General features: G+C 40.5%; 1 protein-coding gene across 1 annotated transcript; it reads left to right on the top strand.

Annotated features, from left to right (window-relative positions):
- Positions 2,107-3,164, top strand: LOC109360084 (polygalacturonase inhibitor-like). Its single transcript, XM_019604822.1, has one exon. It carries the CDS (start codon positions 2,108-2,110, stop codon positions 3,140-3,142), a length of 1,035 nt encoding a protein of 344 aa, XP_019460367.1. The 5' UTR covers position 2,107; the 3' UTR covers positions 3,143-3,164.

Below are 14,089 nucleotides of genomic sequence, written 5' to 3'. Positions count from 1 at the left end.
TTTCTTATGGTTTTAAGGTAGTTGACATCTGGCTCTTGGTGTTTTTCATATTTATTTAATGGGGTATGAGAAATATACATATATGCAATTTTACCCTCATAAACAAATAGGTTGTTTTCCGTTTGAATGATATACTTAATACAAAAATAAAGAAAGAAAAAGAGAAAGACTCATCAGTCGCATGGAAGGTGATTATGACTTTAAAGTTGATTACTTCTAAAAAGGGTTCAACAATGGATGTCGAAGATACCAATGGAAATGATGGTAATAGTAATAATAAAGAGCGATGGTAAATATGTAGTTCCTATGACCGGTGGCGGACTTTCTAAGGGATAGGTGGGGGCACATGCTCCAGCATAGATTTTTTTCAAAGTTATTTGGAGATAAATTTTTTTGGTATAGTTCAAAATGCCAACAAAACTCAAGAACAACACTTCTACATCTCTTTGAGTATGAAAATTTCATTATTCTTTTCAAAACTCTCACCTCAAACTCTATAAGGCTTCACCCTCTCCATTATCACATGGCTCCTTCACATCCTCCACCACTTCTGATATAGCTTCTTTGACTCTCTCACTCAAACCTCATTTATTGTTTACCTTAAAAACATAATATTTACTCTTTCTATTTATTTCTTCAATTTTACATTTAAAACTTATACAAGTTCATATATTTTTTTATGTATAAATCATGGCCCAAACTGCCCCTATAACTGTGGTCAAAGATCTACCACCGCCTATTACTAGTATTGAGGTTGATGAATGATGGGGAAATGTACACCTAGAATTTTGGAATGAAGATGGTCGACTCTTTTGATGTCTCCAATGGTGTTACAAACCAATTAAAAGATGTCATTTAATTGGAAAATAAAAATATGAAGAAATATTTTATATTATTTGGTGTAATCTTATTAGACGGGGACAAGAAGACAAAAGTCTCTTTGGGACAGAGGATCCATGTTCCCAATTTTGACATCAATTAAGTTTTGGCTTTTAAAATCAATTTTATAAAGAAATATTTTATATTATTTGATGTAATCCTATTGGATGGGGACAAGAAGACAAAAGTCCCTTTAGGATAGAGGATCTATGATTTCAATTTCGACATGAATAAAGTTTTTGCTTTTAAAATCAATTTTGGTTTGTAACAATTCTCATTTTTAAAGTTGCATGAGCTTGTGATGTTATCAATGTTAGAGTTGTATGGGCACTTTTATTTTGACAAGACAAGAACAAATGTTTTGTCTTGAATTATGTCCAATTCAAAGCAAATTTTCTTGCGTTGGTTTTTTCACTTTTTTGGTGCATTCCTTGCCTCTTCAACAGTTTAGAATAGCTACTTGAAATGAGTAGCTTCTTGCTTGAAGTACCCGCATTTTTGTGACTGATTATGAGGTGTCATGCAGAATTAAATTGCAAGGGGTTTAGACTCGAGCAGAGTTTAGATAAAAACTATTATTAAATTTAGTCATTCACTTGTTAGCTTGTTCCGGGTTCATAGTCTTATTTATATTTCTATGTAAGAAACAAACCATTCTTAAATTAGAAACAATTCTAATATTAAAAACCCCTTGGGGGTTGTTCTTTATTTAGTAATGTTAGAGTCCCTATATTAAGATTGAATAGTGCAAATGTGGACTATTACCCCATGATATGGTCATAATATCTCGGTCGTGATAGCCACATGATCAGCTGACTGTATTAAGTTGCATGGGCTATATAAGGCTGCAACTCATACCATGATCACAACAATACTGCCATTGCAATTTAAAACTACTTTTAGATGGTTATAAAAAGGTATGTTTTTGGAAGTCAAATGTGATTTTGCAATTTATAATACTCCCACATGATTTGGCCCATAGAATAGAATTTCTCACCATTCACCAGGAATTTGACTCCATTATGCCACCTTCTGTCATTGATTGAAGATGCTGCTTAGGACATAGTATTATACTTCTCTTCACAATACCAATGTGCTCAGTAACCTGTGTTTTTAGACTACTGTGACTATACATTCCATGGTGTGCCGTTATTCTATGTATAGCTAGCATGCTATATCTTACCACCTTAACCTCCAAACTCTAGTTATATAAACCAACCTTTTGCCCATGCAATTTTCTCATCCCAAATTGCAAGCAAACCCACCAAAAAAAACAAAGGCAATGACAACCAAGTTGTTTCTCCTATTCATATTGTTCTCCCATGCTTTAATTTCTCTCTCAGAGAAGTGCAATCCACAAGACAAAAAAACTCTTCTTCAAATCAAGAAAGAGCTCAACAACCCAACCTTTCTCTCTTCTTGGAACCCAAACATTGATTGCTGCAACATGACTTGGGCAGGTATAAGTTGCCAATACAAAACTAATCGAATTCAATCTATTACTCTCTTAGTCAGTGACCATGCCTTTCAAATTCCACCTTCCATTGGTAACCTACCTTATCTAGAATCCGTTTTTCTCTATGAATTCCCACACCTCACTGGACCAATCCCTGAATCCATTTCCAAGCTCACAAATCTCATGTTCCTCACCATTAGTTCAACCAGCATATCAGGTCCTATACCTAACTTTTTGAGCAAACTGAAAAACCTTGCTGACTTGGATCTCTCATTCAACAAACTCTCTGGGACACTCCCTCCATCTCTCTCACAGTTGAATGAACTTGTAAGGTTTGACTTTGACAATAATAAGCTCACAGGTCCAATTCCAGATTCATATGGGTACTTCAAGAACTTGAGGACTTTTACGGTCTCGCGAAACCAGCTCTCAGGGAGAATACCAGTGTCATTGGCAAGGTTGGACTTGTATTATATAAACTTGTCTAAGAACAGGTTTCAAGGTGATGCATCCATGCTTTTTGGATCCAACAAAAGTACAGGTTTAATATACCTTTCAAGGAACTTGTTGGCTTTTGACCTTGGAAAAGTGGAGTTGCCTAAGAACCTAACAACTTTGGATGTGAGTCACAATGATATATATGGGAACCTCCCTTTGGGAGTAGAAAATTTGAGTTTGTTGAACGTGAGCTACAATAGGTTGTGTGGTGAGATTCCAAAGGGTGGCAATCTTCAGAGCTTTGATGGGTATTATTCTTACTTTCATAATAAGTGTTTGTGTGGGTCTCCACTTCCAAAATGCAAGTGATAATGATTATTTTGAATAAGGTCTATTTTCGAGTTGGTTTCCAAAAGATAACAGATGGAAGAGAAAGACTTGAGTAATACACCTGCGAAATGTCTTTGAAGTCTTCTTCTTTCAACACTTTTTCTTCCAAATCCCAACTCACAACCATCCTAAAAAATACAACCTCTAATAAATTTATACTTAATAAATGTTTGATATGTATCAAGTGCTAATTTTGCAAGTTGCAAGTGGTTTTAATGGTCAGAGTGTAATACTCCTAGGAAATAAAAAATGTATTTATTTATATTTTTTCTTCTTTAGAAACAACTTTTATTTTCTCTTTCATTATTGTCTGGTGGTGGAGAGAAAATTTTATAAATAATAAAGTTTTATTATGAAATCATATATAAATATTAGTGTAAAAGTTCAAGTTTTAAAGTAGCTATTGTTAATTTGACATTTTATGTTTGAATTTAAAATCTAGAAGAGCTTCACTCACTTAACTACTTGGTTATGGTGTAATGTTATTGATGTACCTTTGGTAGGTACTACCTCACAAACATCTGGTGCTATTATATATTTTAGGATGATTTAGCTCCTAATCTATGTTCCGTGAATTTTCCTTGTTAAAGGTGAGGAATGAACTTTATATGGATGATGATGTGAAGCTTGTTATTCTCAACTTGGAAGGGCGATAACTTCAACTTCTTTTTACAGGCTAGAACTTAATAAGTTTATTTAAATGAATTCCCTTTAAACTTTATGTTTTGTGCTAATAATCATCACAAACTATCTTTGTTTTTGATTAACTCTTAAATTTTACCAGTTTGTTGAAATTGGTTGTTATATAAATATATATTAAATTACTAACATGTCAATAAGAAAGCAGATTCATAATAGTAACAATGCAATAGATCAGATTAATCATAATTGATATTTAGAGGAATCTGCTATCAAAATACAAAATTGATTGAGAAGTAGAGGATAAATCAATTTAAGAGTAAAAGTTGTTAATATAATAACATTAGTATATATAAATAAAATAATAATGATCTAACAATCAATGTTAAAAAATACACGAATTAGAATTTTCAACTATTAGTTTAATTTATCACTATGTAAATACAAATTTCATGAACAATTATAGTGTAAGAGGTAATTACAAATTAAAATAGTTCATATAACTAATTGCAAAAATATTAAGTTTATCATATTTTTATAACGGCTATGCGCCTGTTGTATCTCTATACCTTTCTTGTTATTGTTTTATCTAGGGATGGTAAAACACCCGACGCATGTGTACCCATGGAAATACCCACAATGGGTACCCGCAATAATAACTTATAGGCGAGAGTGAGTTTTATGATACCCGCCCCGCGGGTACCCACAAATTTATATATTTAGTTTTTAGTTAAATTTTTATATATATTTATTATTATTTTAAGATTATATATCATATACTTTATTATTATTTCATAAAATTACACATATTTGACTATAATCATAAATTTATCATATTATTCATGTATAAAATATTTTTACATATTGATTATTACAAATTATATAAATATATAATTAAAATTAAAAACCCGTTGGGTACCTGCAAATACCTACTACTCGCATAGGTACCCGTAAACATTACGGGTTTGGACATGAGAAAACCCTACCCGCACCCGTCCGCGTCCATTGTCATCCCTACTTTTATCTATGTTTGTTAACACTACTTGACCTAAGATGCTGTAGTTCTCTAATGGTATAATTTTTGTGGGCATGAGGTGCCTTCTATTATCTTCATCTCAAGTAGCAAACATAATACCATGTGATGCTCAAACATAATATTAATGTTCCAATTTTCTCATAATTCTCTTTTCTTTCCTTCGTCATTCTCAATAGCATGATTAAATTAAAATCTATTGATTATAAACTCGTTGTGAGTTGTTCTACCCTGGTCCTAATCGGGATATTTCCAATCCAGAGTCTACCAGCTTGATCATCCTTGACCAACCTAATAGACTAGGGGCAACTGTTCTACTCCAGTCCTAACTGGGATATCTCTAATCCAGAGTCCACCAGCCCGGTCATCCCTGACCAACCTAGTAGACTAGGGGCAATTGCTCTACCTCGGTCATAACCGGACAATCGTCCATCCGTTCCAAGCATCACATATAGTGCCCTGCATACCAGAAATACCCACATCGGATGTACCCACTTATAACAGAAACTATAAATGCTCCTGACACAATATTAACACTTATGGCCCACCATTTAATGCACTTATGACCCACCATTTAATGCGACGCTGACTTGCCTTCAATGTCAGATAGCAGATTGCCTGCCACGCTGCCTACACATTTCGCCTGTCCCCGACAATTCGAGAAGAGCAGATTCACAGGACAAGGAAGGGCGACCAAAATACGTCCTTTATGCCCGTTAGATGTTGACCGATGACCAGATGTCATCTCAACATTCTCTAAGCTCTCATTCCCTCATTTATTGCTGCACTTATTGCTACTCACTATTACCTCTCTCTCTTATTTACTCTCTTTATCTCTCTAGAATATTCCACTGACTTGATCGTCGGATAACCTTTACACGTACCTCCCCAGCGGGTCCAGACAACAATCCGACCAAGTTACTTGGTCACTTACATTCTATTGGGCGTCTTCTACCGACCATTACTCCTCTATTCCTGACTATCCCCTTTCAGCATAAAAGAACATTGACGTCGTCTATGACTTACCTACAACATGATGACCACCCGTAACCAAGCTCAACCACCTAGCCAAGCAGATTCACTCAACACAGACATTCCCCCAAATCATGATACCCTTTCCATTGACCCCCCATCACTAGTACAACTATCTCAACAGGCTAGCCAAAGTCATCCCCCAACCCCATCCCAAAAGCACCCACTATCCAACAACTCCTCCATATGATCCAAACTCAAGGCCAAATTATCCAACAATAGGCCTAACTACTAGTCGAACTTCGCCAGCATAGACCTGAACCCAATAACGGACCCTCACGGCCATTTGCCGATGAGCACTCCGTTGAGTATGCCAAAACGTCTAGGCTAATAGCCCCCCTCCAAACACAAAAACCACTCAGATAACTCAACCCCCCCAACCACGACTCCTCATAAGCAAGACATCCTTTCACAGAAACTATCATGCCTTCACCACTCCCTAAACATCTTACCCGATCCAACAACATCGACCAATAAAATGGAACAAGTGACCTACATGATCATTTAGATGCCTTTGAAGCCTCAATGATTTTCCATGGGGCCACCGACCCCATCATGTGCCAAGCATTTCCCCCACTCTGAAACGTGCTGCCTTGTAGTGGTTTACTCGGCTCGCACTAAACAATATTGATCAATGGGCCACTCTCGCCAATAGATTCAACATCCGCTTCACATCCAATAAAGAGAAACCTCACTCTTCCTACACCCTATTCGGTATATGGCAGGAGTCACATGAACCCATCCTAGCTTACCTAGACAGATTCAACTCGAAGGCCATGAAGGTTCGCACCCTGAGCTCGGAAGTGGTGGTGCATATCTTAGTGACAGGCTTATAGGATGGCCTCTTCAGACAGGAGTTGGCTAAATATTCAGACTTCATAATGGAACAACTTCAATCTAAGGCTCAACAATTCATCAATATGGAAGAAACCCATCCTAACCGCCCACTCACCGAGCATAGATAATACCAACTCCCATCACGGGAAGCCAAACGCCCAAAAACACATGAACATCTTGGAGATGATCTACCCCGACAACCCAAAAAATCTAAGTACACCTCCTACACCCTCCCTCAATACTAGTCGCACTAGAATCTTGCAAGAAGTTATGGCCACCCATTTAGTCTAGCTCCCTAAACCTAATCCAGGCAGAAAATTAGGGACCCAAGATTGCTCCAAATATTGTAATTTCCACACCTTCTTTGGACATGTAACATAAGAGTATACTTGATTGAGAGACACTATTGAAGACCTGATTCAAGCTGGATACCTCCGACAATTTATTGCTTGGACCTGCCAAGAGCGATCACCACTTCTACATCGATCCAGTCCTCCCCAGTGACGTTCCCCCCAAAAAACTCAACAAGAACGTCCTCCGAACAGAGGTCGGGGAGACCGATACCACTCCAACAATAGGTGACAACGGAGTTTGGTGGACATCAACACCATCTCCGGCGGATTCGCCTCTAGCGGTACATCAAGGGCAACCCATAAAAGGTATGTCCAGGAAGTTATGCAATCAATTGTTCGGAAACCGTGCCAATATTAAGGCCATCGGGCAGCATCCCCGATCTCTTTCGACGACCCTGATTATGAAGGTGTCGTCTATGATCATGAGAATCCCCTCGTCATCACCGCCAAAATTAACACTAAAAAGGTGGGACATTTGTTTGTTGACCAAGGCAGTTCGACGAATATCATGTTTGAAGATCTGTTCACAAAGTTGGAACTCAAAGACAAGGATTTGTTGCCTTATGATGGACAACTTGTCGGTTTCACTGGACAAGGATTCACCCCCAAGGCTATGTTGATATATGGCTTACAGTCAGAGAACATCCTCTAACCTGGACGATTCAAGCAAAGTTCCTGGTTATTCACTGTGTCTTGGCCTACAACGCCATACTCGGATGACCTACACTAAACCATCTCGAAGTAGTAGTCTCCACTCCGCATCTCTGCATGAAATTTCTTTCATCCGGCCTTCGGGTATGCACGGTTAGGGGAGACCAACAGAGTGCAAGGAGTTGCTATCAGATGAGTCCTCGACCGAACCACGCTTTAGTACAAGTACCACCCCTAAGAAAAAATAGCGGGGCATGCACCTAGTGGAACCAGATGCTAAAGCCGATGCAGAAGAACTACACGCTCAACCAAAAGGAGAAAAAACCTCCCTTCAGCTCAGACCCGTAAAGGAAAATTTGGTATATATCAGCCGCTCTCTCGACGATGCTCAAAGATCCAAACTGATCAAGTGCCTGAAAACCAACAAATATCTTTTTGCATGGTTCGCTGCGGACATGCCCGAAATCAATCCCTCAGTTACCTGCCATCTACTCACGACAAATCCGAGGGCGAAACCAGTGGCCCAAAAGAAAATAAAGATGGGCACTGAGAGAACAACTGAGGTTACTCAGAAAGTCTCAGAACTGTTAGAGGCCGGGTTTATCCGAGAAATAGCGTATACCACCTGGATATCAAACATCGTGTTGGTCAGAAAACCATATGGGAAGTGGTGGATGTGTGTAGATTATACAGACTTGAACAAAGTATGCCCAAAAGATCCATACCCCCTTCCAAACATTGATCATCTTTTGGACAATTCCTCTGGGTACCAATTTCTGTCATTTATGGATGCTTATTCTGGATATAATCAGATCCCCATGTACCCCCTGGATCAAGAGAAGATCGCCTTCATTACACCCAAGGCGGCTTACTGTTACACAATCATGCCATTATATCTGAATGTAGGGCCACATACTAGAGAATGATGAACATCGTTTTTGGAGATCAGATTAGGAAGGACATGAAGGTCTATATGGACGATATGACCGCCAAGAGTCTGCCAACGGAAGATCATGTGACTATCCTGAATGCCATTTTTGGTTGGTTGTGCAAGTTTAATATGCGCCTTAGCCCAGATAAGTGTACATTCGGAGTCGAAGCCGACAAGTTCTTAAGATTTATGTTAACAAGTCGGGGTATTGAGGCCAACCCAACAAAGTGCCAAGCAGTTATAGACATGCGTAGCCCGAGATCAGTTAAAGAAGTCCAGCAACTTAATGGGCGGCTGGCAGCCTTAGCCAGGTTTCTCCCTACATCCGCCAAACACTCCCTCCTACTTTTCCAGCTCCTGAAAAATAGTAACACTTTCACTTGGTCGAAAGTTTGTTAAGCAACTTTCCAAACTTTCAAGCAATACCTGGCTATTCCTCCTGTGATTTCTAAGCCTACACCTAACGAGACACTGTATTTCTACTTAGCGGTAACAGACGAGGCCATAACAACCGCTCTAATAAGAGAGAGTGAAGATAGTTAGCACCCAGTATACTTCACCAGCAAAGTGTTACAAGGCCTGAAACTTAGGTATTAGAAGTTGGAAAAGGTTACATATGCCCTCTTAATGTCAACTAGACGGCTAGAACAATACTTTCAATCCCATCCCGTGGTGGTCAGAACCAATCAACCAATCCGTCAGATTTTGCACAAACCGGAACTAGTCGGGCGAATGTTCTCTTGGTCTATCGAACTCTCGCAATTTGATATCCGGTATGAGCCCAAAACGGCCATCAAAAGCCAAGTATTATTTCACTTCGTCACCGAGCTAACCACACATCTTGGTAATTATGAGCAAATATGGACTATGTACGTTGACAGTTCATCAAACCCCCAGGGTAGTGGAGCAGGGGTCTTATTAGATAACGACCAAGGAATGATAATTGAGCACTCATTCACCTTCACCTTCCCTACAACAAACAATCAAGCAGAGTATGAAGCATGCATTGCCGGTCTGCAGATGACCAGAGAAATTGGGGCAGAAGAGGTCTCCATATGTAGTGACTCCTAACTCGCAGTCTCTCAGATTACGGGTACCTACCAGACAAAAGATGTGTTACTCGGTAAATACCTAGCCAAGGTTAAAGAAATGATGGCCAAGTTAGAAACGACTTCCATCCAACACGTCCCAAGGGACCATAATATCCGGGTAGACATTTTGTCCAAATTAGCAAGCACAAAGAGCCCGAGTAACAACAAATCAGTGGTTCAAGGGACAATCCTATAACCCAGTGTCATGGCCATCGAGTAAATACAGATCCCGGACGATTGGACCAACCCAATCATCATATACTTAACCAACAACGACTTACTGACAGATCAGAAGGATATGCAAAGGTTCCTTAGGCACAGTTCGTGGTTCACAATAATGCAAGACTGATTGTATCGTTGGGGCTTTTCTACTCTAACGCTTAAATACCTCGGTCCCAATAGGGCTCATTATGTCCTCCAAGAAATCCATGAAGGAAGTTGTGGTCATCATCTCGGTGAAGCGTCACTGACAAAGAAGGTACCCCGAGTCGGATATTATTATATCGGCCGACCATGGAAAGAGACGCCTCCAATTGCATCAAAAGATGCACACCCTGCTAGTTGTTTGCCGACCTCTTCAAAGTCCCGTCTGAAGAGTTAACAACCACAATGACCACGTGGCCACTTTGTAGATATGGTATGCACATTCTATGACCATTTCCACCTGCAACCGAGCAACTTAAATTCCTGATAGTGATAGTCAATTACTTCGCTAAATTGGTCGATGTTGAACCATTATCTAGTATCGCGATGACCAATATATGGAAATTTACATGGAGGAATATTATCACACGGTTTGGGATATCCGCCGCAATTGTCACTGACAACGAGACTCAATTTTCCGACCAAAAGTTTAGGGAGCTGTTTTCTGGCCTTCACATCAAGCATCATTTCACTTCAGTTGAACAACCTTAGACAAACGGTCAAGCAGAAGTCTGCAAGAAGCTTAGGGCACTTGGTCGGAGCAGCTACATCATGTCCTCTAGGCTTACTAAACAACTCCTCACTCCACCAACGGGGAATCACCATTCAATCTCACCTATGGGACCGAAGCCATGATCCCGGTGGAAATTGCTGAGACCACCTAGTGGACAGTGCACTTTGATGAAGCCACCAACTCCATTATCCTAAGACACAACTTGGATTGGATAGAAAAGAAGAGAGACATGGCCAGAATTAGAGAAGCCGCCAACAAAAGGAGGATTATCGAGAAGTATTACAAGACTGTATTACCAAGAGGTTTCGAAACAAGCAGTCTAGTGCTCAGGAGAGTCGATGTCGGCAAAACCAAGAGAAAGCTAGCACCGAATTGGGAAGAACCGTACGGAATAACCAGCAAAACTGACAAAGGAGCCTATAAACTTGAAGACATGGCAAGAAAGGAGATTCCTCGCACCTGGAATACGACAAACCTACACCAGTTTTTTGCTTAGATAAATATGAATCTTGTACATTAGACCCATAAACGGCTGAAAAAATGATATAATCAAACCATTAACTATATATTAACGAGTTATTATTCAAATGTTTTTATGGGCCAAACCTCCTCGATCGCCATAAAAACACACCCCTCAAAGGCGGGAGCCAGTCCCTCTTTGACGACAATTCAACTCACAAACCCAAGGCATGACCAAACCCCTCAGTCGCCATAAAAAAAATCCCTCAATGGCATGGGCCAGTACTCTTTTGATGATGGTTCAATTCACAAACCCAAGAGAGGGCCAAACCCCCTCGGTCACCATAAAAAAACACCCCTAAAAGGAGTGGGCCAGTCACCCTTTGACGTCGATTCAATTCACAAACCAAAGGTAGGGCCAAGCCCCCTCGGTCACTATAAAAAAATACCCCTCAAAGGCATGGGCCAGTCCCCCTTTGACGGCTATTCAATTCATAAACCCAAGGCAAGGCTAAACCCCCTCGGTCGCCATCAAAAAACACCCCTCAAAGGCGTGGGTCAGTCCCCCTCTGATGGTGTTCACAAACCCAAGACAGGGCCAAGCCTCGTCGGTCGATATCAAAAACACCCCTCAAAGGCATGGGCCAGTCCCCCTTTGACGGTGGATCAATTAACAAACCTAAGGAATGACCAAGTCCCATTTGACTGCCATTAGATGCTAGCAGATTGTCCAACATATTTGTTCATGGGATTATTAGTTACAATTCATCCGGTTATTATCTGATTTATCAAGACTTGGGGATTTTTAATTCTGATTCTTACATTTTTCATCTGACCAATCAAGGGTTGGTGATTATTAATTTCAACTCATCTGGTTATTATCCAATCTATGAAGACTTGATGATTATTAGTTCCAATTCATCTGATCATTAACCGATCTATCAAGACTTAAGGATTATTAATTCCGATTCGTCTAGTTCTCATTCGACCAATCAAGGGTTGGTGATTATTAGTTCCAATTGATCCGGTTATTATCCGATCTATCAAGACTCAATGATTATTAGTTCCAATTCATACGGTCATTGTCTGATCTATCAATACTTGGGGATTATTAATTTCGATTCTCCAGTTCTCATCTGACCAATCAAGGGTTGATGATTATTAGTTCTGATTCAACCAGTTCTTATCCGCTCAGTCAAGAGTTGGTGATTATTAATTCCAAGTCATCCGGTTGTTGTTTGATCTATCAAGGGTTGGTGATTATTAATTTTGACTCATCCAGTTATTGTCCGACAAATCAAGACTTGGTGATTATAAATTCGTTCGAGGTCATTAAGTTGATATTCGGATAATGAAGACGCGAAAGTAGGAAAAAAACATATGAGTAATAAACACAGGTTAAATAAGGACAAGAAGTACTTTCATTACAATTATATCCCGGTTACATCAGAACCTACAACCCACCATCTCTACCCGGAACCGGAAGTTTCACTAGACATTCCCCATCATCGGCGACTAGGTCCTATTTGGGGGCAACCGTGGAGTCTATCCAGGTCCAAGACCAGTCATCGTCTGGATAAACCAACCAGACTTGTGCGAATGCATTGTCCCACCCCGCACTAGCTGCCGTAACGACATCCTCCTCTAGATCGTGGTAAGACGCCTTGAGCTGCGCCAACTCCTCGGTCAACCGAACAATGTCACCCTTGTTTCTCTATACCGTTCGTCGGCCAAACACACCTTTCTCTCCAGGTGACATTTCTCTCCCTCAACTCGGTCCAGGCGGTCACAAAGGGCCCTAGTTACCCGCTGCGCGAATGCCATATCAGCCTGAGCTTGCAACGGAACATCCCGAGCTTCTTGAAGTTAGTGTGTCAACTCTAATAGCTGCTCTCTAGCGGTCAGGTTATGCTCCTCTTGAACCTTGAGCTCCTCAACATACTTCCTTTCTAACTTATGGAGTTCAGCCGAGTGCCGCTCTTCGAGTTTGGCCAAAGCATCCTCCCCGACCCTTGTAGCAAAGACTCCCTCACCCTCAAGGTATCTGGCTCAAGAGAAGGATGCATAACGATGACCAGTATAGAAGATTCCATGCGTAAAGGCTCTCTACAGGCCGGGGAGTCAAACCTTGCCTTCTTAGTAACCTCCACACTCTTCCTTTTTAGAGCAGCCCTTCTCAGAAAACATGATCGGCCAGACTAATCACCCATAGCAGCTGTTGGAAAAAAGAGAAAAAGATGTCAAAACCAGACAAAAAATATGACAAAAAAAGGAATACTACATTTATAAACCCAGACGCTCTCCAACTTCAACCTAAAAAACATGACCCCCCTAGACCAACTTGTAGAAAACTACAACCCAACTCTCCTTAACCCAAGACAACATCTCATCCGCCACCTCCCTTTTCGACGGATCAGTTGGTCGTACGAGAAACTGTAGGACTTGGCCGACTTTTGATGGATTCCCATATTCCAAGAAAAGGGAAACCGAGTCTGCCCATACGCCCACGAGTGCAACTCACCTACAACCATTATCCTGAAAAACCCGGTTTTCCATCCCGTAATTCATCCCTCGAAGGGTTGGAAGAAGGCACACCCATTTGTAGATTGAAGCAAGGTCCACCCACGCCGATCTACATCGCTTTCATCTTTGGTTGGAGCTGTGCCCCACCCGAAACATCCAGAAAAAAGACGGAGCGTACATGGGCGTTCCATGACCTCATAGGAAAATCTTGAAGGCCCGGATGAAACCCCATGAGTTGGGATGAAGTTGGGAAAGAGCCACTTGAAGATGCTACAACACCTGGGCGGACCAATCATTAAATGGAACCCTCACCCCAATCCGGTGGAAGAAATACTCGTACATGTAGAAGCTATGGTGATCGTTACTCTCCAAGAAGATATCCTGGCAAACACGCTCTTTTTAGCCAAACTGCGCCACGATATACCCTCAGTTGGATAGGC

Source organism: Lupinus angustifolius, chromosome LG11 (genome assembly GCF_001865875.1).
Source record: "Lupinus angustifolius cultivar Tanjil chromosome LG11, LupAngTanjil_v1.0, whole genome shotgun sequence".
In the NCBI taxonomy this organism is placed as follows: Eukaryota; Viridiplantae; Streptophyta; class Magnoliopsida; order Fabales; family Fabaceae; genus Lupinus; species Lupinus angustifolius.
This window is presented reverse-complemented; position numbering and strand designations above follow the sequence as displayed.

What these genes read in the sequence shown, in the direction of transcription:
- LOC109360084 (XM_019604822.1), top strand. Translation starts at nt 2,108, where the DNA reads ATGCAATTTTCTCATCCCAAATTGCAAGCAAACCCACCAAAAAAAACA.